This window comes from Camponotus floridanus, unplaced genomic scaffold (assembly GCF_003227725.1).
Source record: "Camponotus floridanus strain SB8 unplaced genomic scaffold, Cflo_v7.5 scaffold110, whole genome shotgun sequence".
Taxonomy (NCBI): domain Eukaryota; kingdom Metazoa; phylum Arthropoda; class Insecta; order Hymenoptera; family Formicidae; genus Camponotus; species Camponotus floridanus.
In genome coordinates, this window is record NW_020229227.1 from 414,997 (window position 1) to 434,407 (window position 19,411).

The 19,411-nt window shown below is 33.8% G+C and overlaps 1 protein-coding gene across 1 annotated transcript in view; it reads left to right on the forward strand.

The window, feature by feature from the left end:
* Window positions 1-19,411, forward strand: part of LOC105250006 — a 119,334-nt gene that overhangs the window by 54,035 nt on the left and 45,888 nt on the right. Inside the window, exons 4-5 of the mRNA XM_025414112.1 lie at window positions 2,828-2,997; window positions 7,896-8,458. Coding sequence (XP_025269897.1) covers window positions 2,828-2,997; window positions 7,896-8,458 — 733 coding nt within the window. The remainder of the gene's footprint in view (window positions 1-2,827; window positions 2,998-7,895; window positions 8,459-19,411) is intronic.

Consider the following 19,411-nt stretch of genomic DNA (forward strand, 5'->3'; position numbering starts at 1 on the left):
CTATTCCAACTAACGGGATAGATGACCGTGTTCTTGGAAGTCGTAAGACTTGTGCAATGCGTTCGGAAATCAACGAAATCTCAGATCCTTGATCGATTAAAGCTCTTGCTCTTAAGGTTTCGTTGTTCGGTGCTATGACGTCAACTTGGGCGGTAGCCAAAAATATAGATGACATCGATGGTTTTGATTGTTTTGCAGCATGCAAAACATGAGCTTCGGTGGATTTAGGGTTTGTAACGGATGAATTATCAGGATTAATTCCCGTATCAGAAGTTGTTCCTTTATGTTGGTGAATCGTAGTGTGGTGTTTTTGCCCACATTTTTGGCAGCGGGTTGTTATGCGACAAGCAGACACTCTATGAGATCCTAAGCAATTATAGCATAAACGATGTTTTGTGATGATTGCAACTCGTTGTTGAATTGTTTTCGAGCTGTATTGAGGACATTTTGGCACATAATGATTGTCAGAACAGATTACACAGGAATTTGCTTTGCTGGACTGACCTTCTTTCGCCTTGCCCTGAAAATGAGACTTGATGGCACTCTGAGATGATTTACCTGTCCGGGATTTTTCGAAAGCTTGCAGTGATAGCAAACGAGTTATCAGAAATTCGCTGAATTGTTTCCATGTTGGAGGATCCTTGGATGGTCCTAGGTGATGCTCCCATGCCTTGACCGATTCTGAATCTAATCGCTGTACGGCGAGAAAGACTAAAAAATCGTCCCAAGTCTCCACAGGTCGATGTAACGTTTCCAGAGTCCGATATATTTGCATAATGCCGGTGTATAACTGTTCCATTTCGTTGGCAGATTCTTTCGTCATTCGCTTGAGGGTTACTAAAGAATGAAGAGCTGCATTAACTAACAATCGTTTGTTTTCGTAAAAAGAAATTAGTGCATCCCAGGCTTTCTGGAAGTTATCTGCCGTAAGCGTGGTATTTTTCAACAAATGAGAAGCAGATCCGATCAGACTCGTCTTTAAATATTGTAATTTCTCGACAGCGGTTAGAGTAGGATTTGCTAAAATGAGAGAGCTAAATAAATCCTTGAATGACAACCAATCAGCGGGAGATCCGTTGAATTTAGGAATATCAATTCGAGGCAGTCTTGCATGATGGAAGAACACAGGGACGCCAGATGTTTGAGACTCCGAAGGAGTCGATGGCGTTCTTGTAACTTGATTTTCAGAATCAAGTAATGAAGATATTTTTTCGACTGCCTCGAGATAGCATTCATGCGTACTTGAGAATAAGTTTTCTGAAAAGTAAGAGAGATTTCTTAAACATGATTGTTCCTCTAAGCTTAATTTTGTCATAGACAGTATGATGGCATCATGGATAACAGAGAATTTTGACCAGTTCTCGTTAAGAGAAGCGAGTCGTGCTTGTACTCGGTAAGAAGTGACGTTGGAGTATCCAACCTTTGCAAAATTGCCGTAGGCATTGTCAATCAATTCCTTAAGAATGATCTGTTGTTCGATACGTCTCTCGATATGATCGACTCTCATTCTGCTCTCCAACTGCTTGCCGTGATCCGGCTCGAAGGACCAAAAAATGTTTTGTTTTAAGTATACACGCAGAGGATTGAAAGAGAGAGAGAGAGAGAAGGAGAGAGCGAGAGACGAAATAAATGCTCACTGCAAAAAATAGAAAAAATGAGAACTTTTAATTCACACAACATAAGCGATATAATCTATTAATTAATAACAACTAAATAACACTTCTGAGTATAATTAATATAGAGGAATTAACGTAATAATTAAGTTAGTAACGAATATTAAACTGAATTCACGTCGATAAGATTAAGAATAATTTTCTGATATTGAATAAAATTTAGAGTATCATATTTAGAGGCTTATAAAAGGGTGTGTGTGGTTGTATACAAAGAAAAGAAAGGAACGGGGGTAGGGGGCCGGTGCAACGTGTCATAAGATCTGTCCGGAAGAATTGATCGTAGATCAATTCTTTCCAGACGAAAGAAAAAAAAACCAACAAGATCCTCAGACGAAATGACCAGCTCTCCCGTTATCCCGATCTGAACCTCAGTATGAAGCTGAAAACCTGGATCCTCGTAGAGGATTCCAGTATCAAGATGGCGGATCCTTTGTTTCGAGCTGGAATAGTTCTGATTCCGGATTCACCATCAATATTTAGAAGGTCAGCTTCCCTTTGAGCTCAGCTTGCCGAATGATTGAACTCAGATTGCAGGATGATTCCACTCAGCTTCCAGGATGATCGCACTCGAAGTTCAATCCAAGTCGCATGTATCGTCACAGACCGTCGTTACGCGAACGTCGTCCAGGGAAGATTAAACACGAAAAACGGAAAAACCCGAGCTCGCCCCCGGGAACGGGGCGCGATCGCCGCGCTGCTCTATACCTGTACGCGAGATCGGGAGCGACGCTTCTCGTAGAGAAGCGCCATCTCAAGAAAAGACTTCTCGTAAAGAAGCACCATCTTAGTGGAACGCTTCTCGTAAAGAAGCGCATTGTTTGAATGCATCACTTCTCGTAGAGAAAGTGTCTATGTGAAGGAGATTATTCCTTCTTTCACTTTTAACAGTAACAAAAAAATTTGTTCATTTTTTAAGGTGATATCTATTGAGACTTTTCCTGAGGAAATCATAAATTAAAATATTCAATTTTTAGACAATTTTACTGAAATAACGTTTTTCTATGATTTATGCGGGATTCTTTATTAAGAATTTAAGCAGTTTATGTCCTTTTCGAAATGTTTTTTTGTTTAAAATATTTTTTACAAAAATTATTTTCGAATTATTAAATTATATCGATTAAAATAGATTACTCTGTATATATTGATGATTATAGATCTGCAAACGGTCCGTCAGCCAGAAGTGGACATAGGATGGTACACCTAAAGAAGCAACTGATAGTATTTGGTGGATTCTATGATAATCTGCGGCACGATTATAAATATTTTAATGATGTGCACATTTTCGATTTGGAGAGTTATATGTGGCAGAAAGTCGAGCCTACTGGTAAATAAACAAACAAGTATTATTATTATTGTTGTTGTTGTTGTTGTTGTTGTTGTTAATATTATTATTATTGGTAATAATATTCGTCTAAAATATGATCAATCCCTACAAATATCAATAATCTTGATATACAGGATGATTCAAAATAACCCTATTGTTCGTAAAATGATATATTCTTTAGTCAAGGCAATTAGTTCTAAGGCAATTTTTCCTTTGGCAAAATTTTATCCGACGCTTAGTTTTTTGAATTATTAAAGAAAGTAATTAACTTATGATGGGTCGGATACAAGAGGCAGGCAAGGGTGGCGCAATTCACCGTCAAACGGATGCTTATGCGGGGCGCCCGTTGCAATAATGAGCAGAAAGAAGCTTAAAGTTTCCATTAGTTTATTGGCCTGGCCGAGCGGAAAGGCTGTTGTCTATGTGGCAAAGAAAAAAAGGATAGTATTCACATTGGCCTTCACTGGCCTTCACTTGGACACAGTACAATTAGACACGTTGCAAATGGACATATTACAAATGGACACAAAACTTTGCACACGGTTCATTTGGACACAGAAATATACACATTGTTTATTTAGAGAGGTATGAGAGGATTTTTGTTGCATAATTTATTTTTTAGAATTTTATTACATAAATCTTCGCCTTACTAACTACTTGATGAGTCTACTTTATACTAAAAATGATAGATACTGAAAAGATGCGAGGCCCCTACAGGGAGAGTGTATTATAAATCGCAAACAAAAGCGTCCTATCTTGCGTAAAAATTTTGTTTCTACTCTTGTCGGTATTTTTAGTATATATTTAGTATACGAGGGTAGTTCGAAAAGTTCTCGGCCTAATATAGAAATGTCGCTAAGAATATCAAATGGCTATGATTTTTCTCAAGTTTAATCCCTCAGAGGGCGTACCGCACAGTTTCAGACAGATTCGTTCGCTAGTTTGTTTACTGTGCTCGAGTAAAACAGACAAGATTTGATACTTCTCCAAAAATGGATAAAATTGAATATCGCGCAGTCATAAAATATTTCGTTTTAAAAGGATTAACGGCAACAGAAATAAAAAACGAGCTGGATTCCACTTTGGGAGACTCTTCTCCATCATTTTCAACAGTGAAGAAATGGGCTGCTGAATTTAAACGTGGCCGTTCATCCATCTTTGACGATGAACGTTCGGGTCGCCCGAAAACCGCCACGAATGAGGAAATCATTCAAAAAATCCACGATAGCGTGTTAAATGATCGACGAGTAAAAGTGCGTGAGCTTTCTAACATTGCAAACATCTCAATAGATCGTGTTCACAATATCTTACATGAACATTTGCATATGAGAAAGCTCTCAGCGCGATGGGTGCCGCGTTTGTTAACGGTCGATCAGAAACGCATTCGAACGAACATTTCTCAAGAGTGCTTGGACTTGTTTAAACGCAATTCAACCGAATTTTTGCGACGATTTATCACTGTCGATGAAACATGGATTCACCATTACACGCCAGAGACGAAACAACAATCGAAACAATGGGTGGAAGCGGGTGGAAGTGCTCCAAAGAAGGCAAAAACAGTTCCATCAGCCGGAAAAGTCATGGCGACTGTTTTTTGGGATTCGCAAGGTGTGGTGTTCATAGATTATCTAGAAAAAGGCAAAACCATCAATGGGGAATATTATGCAGCATTGCTGGAGCAATTGAACGATGCTATTAAAACCAAACGTCCTCATTTGGCAAAGAAAAAAGTGCTTTTCCATCACGACAATGCACCCGCTCACACGTCTTCAATTGCAGTTGCAAAGCTCCATGAATTGCGTTTCGAATTGTTACCACACGCACCGTACTCGCCAGATTTAGCTCCCAGTGACTTCTTTTTGTTTCCGAATATGAAAAAATGGCTTGCTGGAAAAAAATTCACGTCAAATGCGGAGGTCATCGCTGAGACGGATGCTTATTTTGGAGGCTTAAGCAAATCGTATTATACTGAGGGTATAAAAAAATTAGAACATCGTTGGTCTAAATGTATTGAGTTGAAAGGGGACTATGTTGAAAAATAAAAAAGATTTTTGCTGGAAATCATGTGTTTTCTTTGCCAGGCCGAGAACTTTTCGAACTACCCTCGTATATATTTGCTTTTATAGTTAAAACTTTATGAAAGACGGGGGAAGAACGGAGCATGCCCCTTCCTGTCTGCACTCACAAACATTTAAATATTTACAAATTATAAAACACAATAAATATTTACAATTATAAAACACAATAGGATAGCTGATATTTTTTCAAGTAAACCGTTTGCCTCTGTAACATATCTAAGTGAACGGTGTGTAAACGAACAGTGCGGAACTGAACGGTGTACAAAGGAACGGTACGCAAATAAACGATGCGCATCTTTCTATGTACAAATGAACGGTGTGCAAAAAAACAATGCGCAATTGAACGGTATGCAAACAAACGATGTGCATATAAACAGTGCGTATATTTCTGTGTCCAAATGAACAGTGTGAAATTAAACGGTGCAACTGAACAGTACCCAATTGAACCATGCAAAGTTTGTGTCCATTTGTAATGTGTCTATTTGGAACGTGTCTAATTGTACTGTGTCCAAGTGCACTACCTCCTTTACATTCTGTGCTACTGTCCTGTCCTTACTCTTAGGAGATATACTCTGGGGTCATATGTTTCCTGTGAATTACAAAACGTGAGGGTGCGCGACCTACACAACCTTCTTGTAACGAATAAGATGGATCGCCACTTATAACCTCAGACAATCACGAGAGTTACAAAAGAACTTTTAGATCTAGGTGACATTAGGGACTGACCTAGCCCCACTCGTTTTCTTTACTACTACTACTACTATTACTACTATAGAATTACACAATAATAGACTTGTTTTACACTAAAAGCAGTGTTTTATATAGGTTTCCAAAGGACATGCACATTCCCGCACATTTTATATGAAAAATGTAGCTTCGGCCAAATTGGCTGAAATTGAAAAATGTAGTTTGATGTAGATGGTACCGATCGAAAGTTTCCTCGGGCAAAAAGTCTGAAAATCAAAAGTATAAAAAATACGATGATGATAAGATGATACGATGATTTAAAGTGGATAGTATTGAAGTTTAAAAAATGCCTGTTTTTAAATATATAGATTAAATTAATATATAAATACTTGAAAACAAAATTTTTTTCAATTTCAGCACCACCTAAACTATAACATATTTTAATTTCAGCCAAGTTGATCGAAGTCACTTTTTTCATATAAAATGTATGGGGTCCTTTCCATACAAAATGAGGTCCACTACACACTTTTCCCTTTCTTTCTGTTTTGAAGCAAAATTATATCCATTGTACGATTCTACTGGGATTTTGATTTTCTATGCGAATGCGAGATTCGCGCGAGTCTCCTTATCATTCTCTTTTAGAATGAAAACAACGTATCATATAATTAATAAAGTTATAAGGATATAATAAAACTTATTTTTGTTGTTCTGTTCAGTTTAAAGATTTCTATTTGTATATGAGTATTGATCATTAATTGTCAAACACCGTATATATGAATATCTAAATATTTGTTTTGATTTAATGTCATAGTTTGTTGCGTTTAATCGTCTTATTTTAGTTCTTTGTGAATTAACAAAGGAACTTCGCAAAATGGAAAATTCTGATTTTGATGAAATTTTATATACATGTGGGAAGAGGGGGACTAAATAGAAAAATTAAATAAATTACGATCTATAAACGATTTTAAAAAAGTGAAATTATAAAACGGCTTGTTCACTATTCACTATTTACTTATTCATTACACATTTGTTCACTGTTCACTGTGCTCACTTGTTCACTGAATAAATAATATAATTGTTGAGCAGATAGCAGGAACGGGTAGTTTCGGGAATACTGAATAAACCGAGCATGTGCTGTATGACAATTAATCTTATATTTCGATCGTACTTAAATAACAAAATAAACTGTATAATGATGCACTGGACAAAAAAACTAAAAATGGAAAAGCATGTTTCAGTACGACCGACTCGATTCGACTAAAAACGAGAGAAGACAATAACACGCGCGGACGCATGCGCTGTCGTTGACTTCCTTTTTAGAAAATATTGCGTGAAGCGCGCGAGCATCGATAAAAACAAAATACGGTTTTATCCAACAATAATATAAATAATAAAAATTATATCATTATAATGTTTTATAATCAATAATTTTGTTTTAAAAAAGAATATCTTACATAAATTTAACGCTCGTGTTTTCTATATACAAAATATCTTAAAATCATCAGTTGTTTTTTTGTAGAATTGTAAATTTATATTGTGGAGATGATTTTCCGCCGTTCACTGTTTACTACTCATTACTTGTTATTCATTGCTCATTGCTCAGTGGTCATTGCTTTGCTCACTGCTCATTATTCTCTGCTCTCTCACACACACACAAATATATGTGTGTGCGTGTATATACAGAGTGTCCGATTCGTGAGGGACCAAACGAAAAGTGATGATAAATTGGGTCAAACTAAGAAGAATAGTCCTCTATCATTTTGCAAAATTCGCAATAATTATTAAGTAATAAGCAAAAAGCGGTCTACCGCTTCTCATGCGCCGGGACATTTTTGCTTATTACTTAATAATTATTGCGAATTTTGCAAAATGATAGAGGACTATTCTTCTTAGTTTGACCCAATCTATCATCATATATATGTATGCATGTATGTATATGTATGTACATTTTTGCTTATTACTTAATAATTATTGCGAATTTTGCAAAATGGTAGAGGATTATTCTTCTTAGTTTAACCCAATCTATCATCACTTTTCGTTTGGTCCCTCACGAATCGGACACCCTGTATATACGTGTGTGTGCATATAATTTTTTATATATTGAATTTTTATATGCTGAAATAATTTTTTAAGGTATTGCACCTGCTCCTCGATCCGGCTGTATATTACTGCCGACTGCCGATAGTAAGCTTGTTGTATACGGCGGCTATAGTAAAGAAAAGATAAAAAAAGAAATAGACCGGGGTTGCATTCATGCCGATATGTTTCTCCTGACTCCAATGGATAAAAATGATTTAACCAAGTACAAGTGGGTTTGCGTGAAACAAACCGGGATTCAAGTGACTCCAAGATGTGGCGTTTCTGTTGCATTACTTCAATATGCGAATCAGGCTTTCATATTTGGTGGTGTTTTCGATAATGACGATAGTGATAATGATGAAGAAAGTTTATGTGGAATATTTTATAATGATCTATTTGCATTGGACCTGGAAAAATTACTCTGGCGCGCTATAACATTAACTGGGAGAAAAGTAACAACTGTTAATGATGACACCAAAAGACAACAAAAGAAAAAAAAGAAGAAAGAATCTGATGAAGAGTCAGAACAGAGTAATAATTCTAACCAAGAAAAATCGGAAAAATCTCCAAATCCTGTACGGCCTACAGTTACTGTGGACGATGACGGAATATTTACGGTATGTTTTTTTCTTTGTTATGCACATATAAAATATACATAAATATATATAAAGAATTAGGAATCTTTAAAAAGTTCTCAAGGATCTGCATAGAGTCCTATTTTACTTTAACTTTTATATCAACTCAAAAACATGACGTTTTGATAAAAAATATTTCAAATAAAAGTTTTAAGATTTCAAAAAAATCATTCGATAAATCATCTAAATTTTCAGTACAGCGCCTATTTTCAGCCCAAATCCCATAAGATTCAAGTCGATTTTTTTAAATGGAAATTCCTATTTCTTTTATTACGGAAGTCGTTTTATACGGATTTGTTCTACATGAAAAAGTAAAGTTTTATTTCTAGTCATTTTTCGCTAAACCTCCTCCAACCTAAAACAGCGCTACTTATTTAATATATTACATAATGTTGATATATTATAGAATGATTTTTGACTATGATATCAAAGAAATGACGAATGTGACAAATAAATTTGTATTTTAATTTGTATTTCGTTTTTGGTAGCTATCTAATAATTTGAGTCATTTTGAATCCGGGACCTATGGAGCTCAACAAGGCTTTAATCGATTTTTCGGATTAAAATTTTTATTGCCACGAATTTTTTTGTGTCAGGTTTGCCTTGAAGCCTTTAACTTTCTGATATAGTAGATCTAATTTTGGATCTATTTCGAGCCCAAATAGGCTTCGATTTTTTTTTAATCTTCATTTTCCATTTTTTTTTACTTACGAGACTTTTTAATTTTCATTTTCCATTTTTTTTACTTACGAGACTTTTTTCGGATTTTTTATTGGATCTTATTGGACTCAATATAGAGTCAAGTCAATTAAAACTATCGGGGAATGATCCGATCAATTAAAGCAAGATCGGGAGATTTAAAGACGTGAAGCACATCTGTAGTTCCTGTTCACCAACAGCAGAATATCCACTACACAAAGAGATGCACGAAAGTGTCTCTCTCCGATTTTGATGAACTTTTAAGTTGTTTTATAGAAAAAAATAAGGGACATATATTTTTTTATATATGTCCATACGCATGTCTAAGAGGTAAAACACCCTTTTGAAAAAAACCGATTTTTTTCTTTAGAGACAAATATCTCCGCAACTATAAGAGATAGAAAACATTTTTCAAATTAAAAGTTAAATAGTTTCAAGAGTACTTTACAAAGACAAAAAAAATTTTATTTTTTAATTTTTCAAAATTCCCCACCACTAAACATTTTTTTTCCAATTCTGAAATTTCTTTATCATCAAGTGAAAGATTATTTTTTATGATTTCAACCATATATGATTAAGTTATGTTTCGAAAAATTATTTTCCAGAATTAATTATAAATCTCTCTGTAAATATGCTATTTGTGTTTGTCCATGCATACTTCGCGCAATACATTCTATATTTCTATAATAGAAGATAATTAACAGATACATTTGAAAGATATTTTATGTAATTATTGAAAGTTTTTATCGTACTAGACATTTATAAATCTAAACATAACATTTAAATATACAGGGTGTCCCAGTTTAAATAATACGCCCAAATATCTCCGAAACGGTGCGTTAAATAACAAAATGTTTCAAGCAAAAGTTGTATGGCTTGAAGGAGGCCATCAGATAATGGCAATGATTTGATCTTGGAGAGTCATTTGAAGGACACGTGAAGGTCACCGTCAATTTCTTAAATAGAACCTTCTATTTTTCATTGCATATTCTTGTAGCTCGAAGGCTTTCCAAAACACTACAGGGTGATCCCGAACGTTCCAGCCAAACTTTGAAATCTTATAGGAAATTTAAATCTGAACAAAAAATTTCCTATAAACATGGGTCGAAAAATGCTTTCTTAAGAATTTATCAAAACCTCAAAAACCTCTGATGAAGGAAGAGCAAAAGATGAAAAGAAAATGAAACTAAATAAATTTCTTGGAAAAAACGATAAAAATGAAAAATAAAAATCTTTTTCTTTTATGAAAATAAAATAATTTTTTTTTTAACTAACTTTTATTAGTTTCATTTTCTTTTCACCTTTTGCTCTTCCTTCATCAGAGGTTTTTGAGCGATAATTTCTTAAGGAAAAATTTTTCGACCCATGTTTATAGGAAATTTTTTGTTCAGAATTAAATTTCCTATAAGATCCCAAAGTCTGGCTGGAACGTTCGGGGCCACCTTGTATAATAAAATATTTTTCCCTCGTGTACTTTTCGCGGCCACCCTGTATAATAAAATATTTTTCCCTCGTGTACTTTTCGAGTTATAAGGCTTGAAATCATTTCTTAATCAAGAGACACAGTAGTGTCTCGCGCCAAGTTCATGCAAAGTAACGCGTGCTACTCCGTTTATCTATACGCGAGGCGGACTAGACTGAGAGTAACTCAGATTACCGGATTTCAATAACGGCTGAACGGATCGAATTCTTACTAGCCTTAATCGATAGAGCGGATTTGAATTGTATAAAGAAAGTATCTTTATTTTTGCGCTGCGTGATCTATAAACGGAGATATCATAACGTAAAGTCGAAATATGAAAATTTTCAATTAGGAAATGTCCTTATCATGGTCATCATGGTCATCACATGTACACAACACATAGAAAGAGAAAACACACATTTCCTATTCTCGACGGTTGCGAGAAGGTTGCGCTAGCGATGCTTTGCGATATTAATGGCATGTGTCATATGTGTCACGTCATTAGTGACGTGTATCATTAACCGCATTTTGAGTAGTGCTAAATAATAAAGTGCAAGTTAAATAATAAGTAATTAAATTATTAATTAAAAAATTAATTAATAAATAATAAGTAATTAAATTATTAATTAAAAATTGGCAAGAGCCAGTAAGGTGATATGATAATTGGAGCAAGGTAAATAAATATATCTATTTTACAAGCCAAATATAAATATATATAATATAATAATTATATATATATATATATATATATATATATATATATATATATAGTATACAGGGTGTCCTAGACCACCCGTACACCCCTTTTCTTTCAAAAACTAAGCATTTTAGAAAAAAACGTTTTCGACAAAAATTGTATGGTTTTGAGGGGAACATAAGATGGTTTGACCTTGGATGGCATCGTTAAGGTCAGGTCAAAGACACCTTTAATGGAATCACCTATTTTTATTGCATATTCTTATAGCTTATGTCGAGAGCTTTCCAAAACACTATAATAAAGTATTTTTTCATTGAGTACTTTTCGAGTTATGAGGCTTGAAATAATTTTTCAATTTTACATAAACCATAAAATATCTAGTAAAATATTCATTTTTTTATTATTTTACCTTAATACTTTTATGTACAAAATAATGAGAGGAATCAATTGGTGTAAAGAAAACACACAGTTGTTTTTAAGAAAAAATATGTAATTGTTAATTGCAAATTACATATTTTTTCTTCGGAACAATTATGTGTTTTTTTTTACACCAATTGATTCCTCTCATTATTTTGTACATAAAAGTATTAAAGTAAGATAATCGAAAAATAAATATTTTACTAGATATTTTATAGTTTATGTAAAATTAAGATATTATTTTAAGCCTCATAAATCGAAAAATCCTATCATGGTGAAAAAATCCTATCATGGTCAATCCTAATTATGGTGAAAGTGCTGAGTAAGGAAGAAAGTGGGGAGGAAGGGTAGGAGGAAGGAGTCAAGAGAAAGAGAGCGGTGCAATAGTAGTAAGGAAGGATAAGAAGTAAATGGAGAGGACGTGGGAATAGAAGAGCGATAGAGCGATAGAGGAATGAAATTTTTAGAAAAGAGGGTAGATGGCGTGAGAAGACGGCTACTAGGGAAGTAGAAGATCGATGGATCGATAGAGGAGTGAAATTTTTTGGAAAAGAGGGTAGATGGCGTGAGAAGACGGCCACTAGGTAAGAATGATCGAGATATCGATAAGCAGACAAGAATGATAAGACGGAGTTAAGAGGTACGTGGAGCTGGCAGTAAGAGTGATTAAGATGACGAAATCGGTGAAAAGTGGAGGCATGGTGGAGGAACTAAGAGAAATAAGAAGCGCGGTGGAGGAACTGGTAGTAGTTGTGAAGAGAGTAGTGAAAGGATTGGAAAGGAGGGAGCAGGGGGGACAGAAGGAGAGGACAGAAGCGGCCAGGAGAGAAGAGGATGTCGCATTAAGAGAGATGAAGTGGAGGGATGAAGAGAGGAGAACGGAAGAGGAAAAGAAAATACGGGAGGACGAAAGGAAGGCGGAGGGGAGAACACGGAAAGAAAGGAAGAGTGGACGAATTCAGGAAGGACAGAAGAGAGGGGAGGGAAGGAAGGGGGCAAACAAGAGAGGAAGGAAAAAAAGGTAAAGGGGGACGATGGTGGAAGAGAAAAAGACGAGGAGGGGAAGGGGAGAGTGACGGATGGTGAAGAGAAGAAGAGGAAGGGGGGGGAGTACGGAGAGGTCAGTAGGGAAAAATAAGGTCAAGAGAGAAGAGGAGGAGGGAGAAACTCGGGGAGAGAGAAGTAGGGGGAGTGAAGAGGAGGAGGAAGATTGGTGGTAGTTGGTGAAGAAGGAAGAAGAGGAAAAAAGGAAGAGGAAAAGGGCCAGTGAGGGAAGAGAAAAAGAGAAGAGAGAAGAGCCGAGAAGAGAGGAGAGGAAGCAAGAGGAAGAGGGTATGTGGAAGAAATTTGAAGAGAGAAGAGATAAAGTGAGAAGAAAAAAGGAGAGGAAGGAGTCAGAGAGGAGGGGTAGGAAAAGGGGGGAGGAGTGGATGATGAGGAGAGAAAGAAGAATGAACGTGGTGTGGAGAGGAATAGAGGGGGGAAATTCGGAAGAGAGAAGGAGAGTGAGGGAGAGGGGATTGTGACGGAAGAGTTAGGAAGAAGGGTTGAAATGAATGAGATGATAGAGAGAAGGGGGACAGCGGGGATGATTTTAATAGCGAAGATGGGGAAACGGAAGGACAGGAAGGAGTTATTGGAGAAGGGATGGGAGATAAGGAGGAATTGGAGAGTAGGGATAGATGAAGACCTAACGATGGAGGAAAGGAAGGTTAGGTGGAAATTAGTGGAAAGGGTGAGGGCAGAGAGGGCTAAAGGGAGGGTGGTCGTGGTGACGAATAGGAGAATATGAGTGGGGGGAAAAGCATGGGGACGGGACACGGAAAGGAATGAGTGGAAGGAGGATGAGGTGGAGACGGAAACGGAGAGAGAAAGCGATGAGAGTTAGGAAAGGGGGGAGAGCGGAAAGAGTAGATGATGGAGGATAGAGGGGGAAGAGGGCTAGGAGGAGAGGGGGGGAGAGAAGGGTAGAAGAGAGAGGAGGAGGGGTAAAAGAATATGTTAAGTATGTTACAGGAAAGAGTTGTAAAGGAAAGAGCACCTGATGACAGAGGAAGGAGGAGGAAGATGCAGAAAGGGCCCTGAGAAGGACAGGAAGGAGGAAGGAACGGAGGTGTAGTGGGAAGGAAGAGAAAGGAAAGAGGAAGAACGGGAGAAAGCAGGACTGAGGAAAGGGGGACAGAGAGAGAGAGAGAGAGAAAGGAGGGGACATAGGGGGGAGGGTTTATGTGAAAAGGAGGTAAGAGTTCGTGGGGAGGGAGAGGGTTCTAGAATGTAAGGGTCGCAAAATGGCCAGGTCGGGAAAATTTGGAGGGATTATGATGTAAAGGGTTCGGGGAACGCTCCCTGCAAAAGCGCCTTGTAAACCCTGAGGGGATAGACAATAAATTAATAGAATAGAATAGAATACTTTTTTTAATATAATATCTCTTAGCAAATTAGACTAAAAAAAGAAGTGATATAATCCTCAAAAACTTACCTTTTTAAAAAAAGGTAAAAAAAGGGCGTCAAGTTCATGCACTAGTTGTATTCAACTTTCATATTGTCTACAAAAGTAATGATATAAAAAAATTGCGCCAACTAAGAATAAAAATTTGTACAAGAGAAATAGAAGTACAAGGAAGAAAACTTGTACAAGTTAAATAGAAACTCTTCTCCTAGTACAAGTTAAATAGAAATATTTTAATTGAAAACATTGTTATACAAAATATTTTAATTTTCAAAAATAATAATATTAAAAAATTAAAAATTTATTTAAAAATTGAAAACTGAAAATTAATATAAAACAAGAAAGTAAAAAAAAATTTAATTAAAAAAAACTTGGCGCTGCCAATAAAATTGGCATATATTCCAATTAAATATATATTTAACAGCAAATGTAATTGCTGGACATTTATTAGTAATTCTCTTAAGATCTTCAATCTCTTCTCTTAAGATTAATTGTCTGGATCTTCAATTAATAATTTAATTAATATAATTCTTACATTATTTTCACAAATTATACTTTTTACTTTAGAAATTTATATGAGATTTATTCTTACGTTTTTTCTATTTTATCAACTTTATATAATATGGAAATCTAAAACATAATTGGAACAAATTCCAATTATTAATCTAACATTTAAATTTAATGACCTAATTTATTTAATTAATTTATATTGATTTACATTTGGAAATTTAGACTTTTAAGCTGAACAATATATTAATAAAATTGGCAGCGCCAAGTTTTATTAATTAACATTTTTTTTAATTTCTTGTTTTATATTAATTTTCAGTTTTTAATTTTTAAATTAATTTTTAATTTTTTAATATTATTATTTTTGAAAATTAAAACAACTATTTTGTATAACAATGTTTTTAATTAAGATATTTCTATTTAACTTGTACAAGTTTTCTTCCTTGTACTCCTATTTCTCTTGTACAAATTTTTATTCTTAATTGACGCAATTTTTTTATATCACTACTTTTGTAGACAATATGAAAGTTGAATACAATTAGTGCATGAACTTGGCGCCCTTTTTTACCTTTTTTTAAAAAGGTAAGTTTTTGAGGATTTTTTACATAAATCGTAAAATATCTAGAAAAATATTCATTTTTCGATCATCTTACCTTAATACTTTTATGTACAAAATAATGAGAGAAATCAATGCATGTAAAAAAAACACATAGTTGTTTCGAAGAAAAAATATGTAATTTGCAATTAACAATTATATATATACAGGGTGACCCATTTTAACTTAGGCAGCCAAATAACTCGAAAAATAAGCACACTACGAAAAAATGGTTAGAATCAAAATTTCGTCATTTCGAGGGGGACGTACAATGACGTTAAAATCAGTCCCCCCACTCCTCCCCCTGGGCGGTGAGGGGGGGCAAGTTTGAAATCTTAAATGGAACCCCCTATTTTTCATTGCATATTCTTGTAGCTTATCTCGAGAGCTTTCCAAAACACTATAATTAAGTACCTTTTTATTAAGTACTTTTTGAGTTATAAGGCTTGAAATAATTTCTTAATTTTACATAAACCATAAAATATCTAGTAAACCATTCATTTTTCGATTATCTTACCTTCATACTTTTATGTACAAAATAATGAGAGGAATCAATTGGTGTAAAGAAAACACATAGTTGTTTCTAAGAAAAAATATGTAATTTGCAATTAACAATTCCATATTTTTTCTTAAAAACAACTGTATGTTTTCTTTACACCAATTGATTCCTCTCATTATTTTGTACATAAAAGTATGAAGGTAAGATAATCGAAAAATGAATGGTTTACTAGATATTTTATGGTTTATGTAAAATTAAGAAATTATTTCAAGCCTTATAACTCAAAAAGTACTTAATAAAAAGGTACTTAATTATAGTGTTTTGGAAAGCTCTCGAGATAAGCTACAAGAATATGCAATGAAAAATAGGGGGTTCTATTTAAGATTTCAAACTTGCTCTCACCGCCCAGGGGGAGGGGTGGAGGGGCTGATTTTAACGTCATTGTACGTCCCTCTCGAAATGACGAAATTTTGATTCTAACTATTTTTTCGTAGTGTGCTTATTTTTCGAGTTATTTGGCTGCCTAAGTTAAAATGGGTCACCCTGTATATTTTTTTTAAAATAACTATGTATTTTCTTTACACCAATTGATTCCTCTTATTATTTTGTACATAAAAGTATTAAGGTAAGATAATCGAAAAATGAATATTTTTCTAGATATTTTACGGTTTATGTAAAATTAAGAAATGATTTTAAGCCTTATAACTCAAAAAGTATTTGAGGGAAAAATATTTTATTACAGTGTTTTGGAAAGCCCTCGAGAAAAGCTACAAGAATAAAAAAAGAGTTTCATTTAAGATATTGACAGTGATCTTTCATGTAACCTTCAAATGAACCATGACCTCTCCAAGATAAAATTATTGCCATCATCGGATGATGGCCCCTGGATCAAAGGGCCCCTTCAAGTCTTTACAACTTTTGTTTGAAACATTTTTTTATTTAACGCACCGTTTCGGAGATATTTGAGCATATTATTTAAAATAGGACATCCTGTATAATAAATATTATACGTCAAGATACATAAAAATCAAATATGAATATATCTGAAGCAACCTATTGGAGCAATAATATAAAAGTTGTTGTTTTGCGTGCGTTAGCTTAATACGAGACATTGTTTAATGGTGTATTATTAATTATTAATTATTAATCGATACATGTGCTTTTGTAAATATTTATTGATATTTTAAATATGTCTATTAATATGTCTATTAATTTATATTTATATTTCTCTTACGATTCTATTAATTTAATTTATATTTCTCTTAGGATTTTACTTTTATGCTTTTGTAAAATCGCAATTATATCAAATTTTTACTTTTTTAGAGTATTAAAGAAATTTCTTGGTACTTATAACTTTTGCAAAAAAAAACATAGACATCATTTACACATTACATAAAATTTTCGTCTTTTTACTGAACAAGCTTATCACGACGAACGAGGAAATTTAAAAAAAAATACGAAATACGATACATCCTTGATACTTAAAGAATAAAAGCAATATTTATTTAAATGATATAAATAATATAAATATAATAAGCATGAAATAACAGATTCCAAAATAACAGATTTCCAAAAGTGTATAGCACTTTTTTATTTTCAACTGAGATGTCATCATTTATACGTATCATTTCCTTTATATACATAATATGATACTTCTTGTACTTCATTTTAGGCTTTTACTTGGACATGGTTCAATTGAACACAGTGCATTTGGACACAGTAGTTTTTGAACACAGAGGAAAATTCATTTGGACACCGTTCAGTTGCATCGTTTGCTCAGATATGTTATAGAGGCGAACGGTTTACTTGAAAAAATGTAATCAGTTATCTTATTGCGTTTCATGATTGTAAATATTTAAGTGTTTTTTTATGACGATACATTAAGTACCTTCATAAAATAAAACAAACCGTTCGCCTTTGTAACATATCCAAGCAAACGGTGTGCAACTGAACGATGTGGACACATTTTCATGTGTCCAACATATATATATAAAACATAATAGATAAGATATAGATAATTTATCTAATGACCTTTTCGAAACTTTATAACTTCTATTTGAAATATTTTTCTATCAAAACGTTATGATTTTGAATTATTGCGGTATGGAAATTAAAATGGGACACTCTGCATAAATATATACAAGGTATCCGATAATAACTATATTATCTCTCGTATGCAAGTAAAACACATTAAACTGAATATAAAAGTTCTTTATTATTTTGCATTAAACTGAATATAAAAGTTCTTTATTATTTTGCAATTTTTGCAATAATTAATGAGAAATTAACTAAAAAGGATCGACCAATTCGACCGAATAGAGACAACTCGTTATTATATAGTCACTAAGACATGAAAATTCAATATTACACAAAACTCATATGTAATTATTCTCATTTGTAGAATACTGCTCTCAATGTTTCGTCATATGCTTAGTCTAACTATGACAGCAGATTATTTCTCTTTGCTACGTTAATAGAGTTAAGCATTATTTGCTCGTGCAAATCTTCTTTAATTAATTTTTTATTAATTATTTTGAAAATCGCAAAACAGAACAGAACTTTTCTATTCATTTAACTAACTATCTACAAAAAATGATACAGTTATTATCAGACATCTTATATACGAGATATAATTGAAAAAAACGTATATGGAGCACATCATCAGATATAATCCAAATTAAAAAATTCTGAGTTATTTTTTTATCTGAGTTTTCTCCGTTTTCATACGGTGTTAAAGTTAGTTAATCAATCTTGTCTTTAACAGAAAGTAAAGAAAGTAGGGCGAGAGATCGAAGAGTAGCAAGATGGTCCAGACTAATTTAGACAGACTAATTAATTAATTTTTTGTTTGAATTTGAATTTTCTTTTCGTTTATTCTAATAAAGCCATAACATAATAGTCATCATTTGGGATATGTATAATTTTGAATGGCGGAGATAGAATAATTTCCGTATTCTCATTTATATATTCTCATTTTTATATGGTGTTCTAATAATATTTGATCTTTATCTTTAATACAATTCTGTGTCTCTGAATATTGCAAAATTTTTATACTAGAAAATTTTTTGGAAGCGCGTATAATATAGTATGTCTTCCATATTCTTTAGAACTATGTACAGTTGAAGAATTTAATATATAATAATTAAAAATTAAATCGAAAATGGCAAATTAGAGCCATAGCGCGGTAATTATGTAAAAGACAGGAAAAAACATATTTCCTTCTTTCTAATTACTAGTATATTTTAAAATAAAAATGATTACATTAACAAAAAACGACCGTTTCAAATCATCTTTCGATCTCTCTTCAACGTGTTGTGATATTAAAAATATATATTACAAATTATTATACGATAATGCATTAAATTATAAAAATTTCCATCCTCGAGGTATTCAAAAATAGGGATGTATAAGGGAGGAGGCTAGGCGTGTCTCGCTCATTCGGTTAACGAACGACAGAATCTATGGCAATAGCATCGATGCATATCTATGATTTTAGCTTTTGGAAGTGAAACCTTTTGCAGCGGGTACTTAGTAAGACGAAACAGAGTTCACTCTGAGCGAAGGTCGGGATGAAATGTACATGCGTGGAATGTACATGCATGTAATGGGC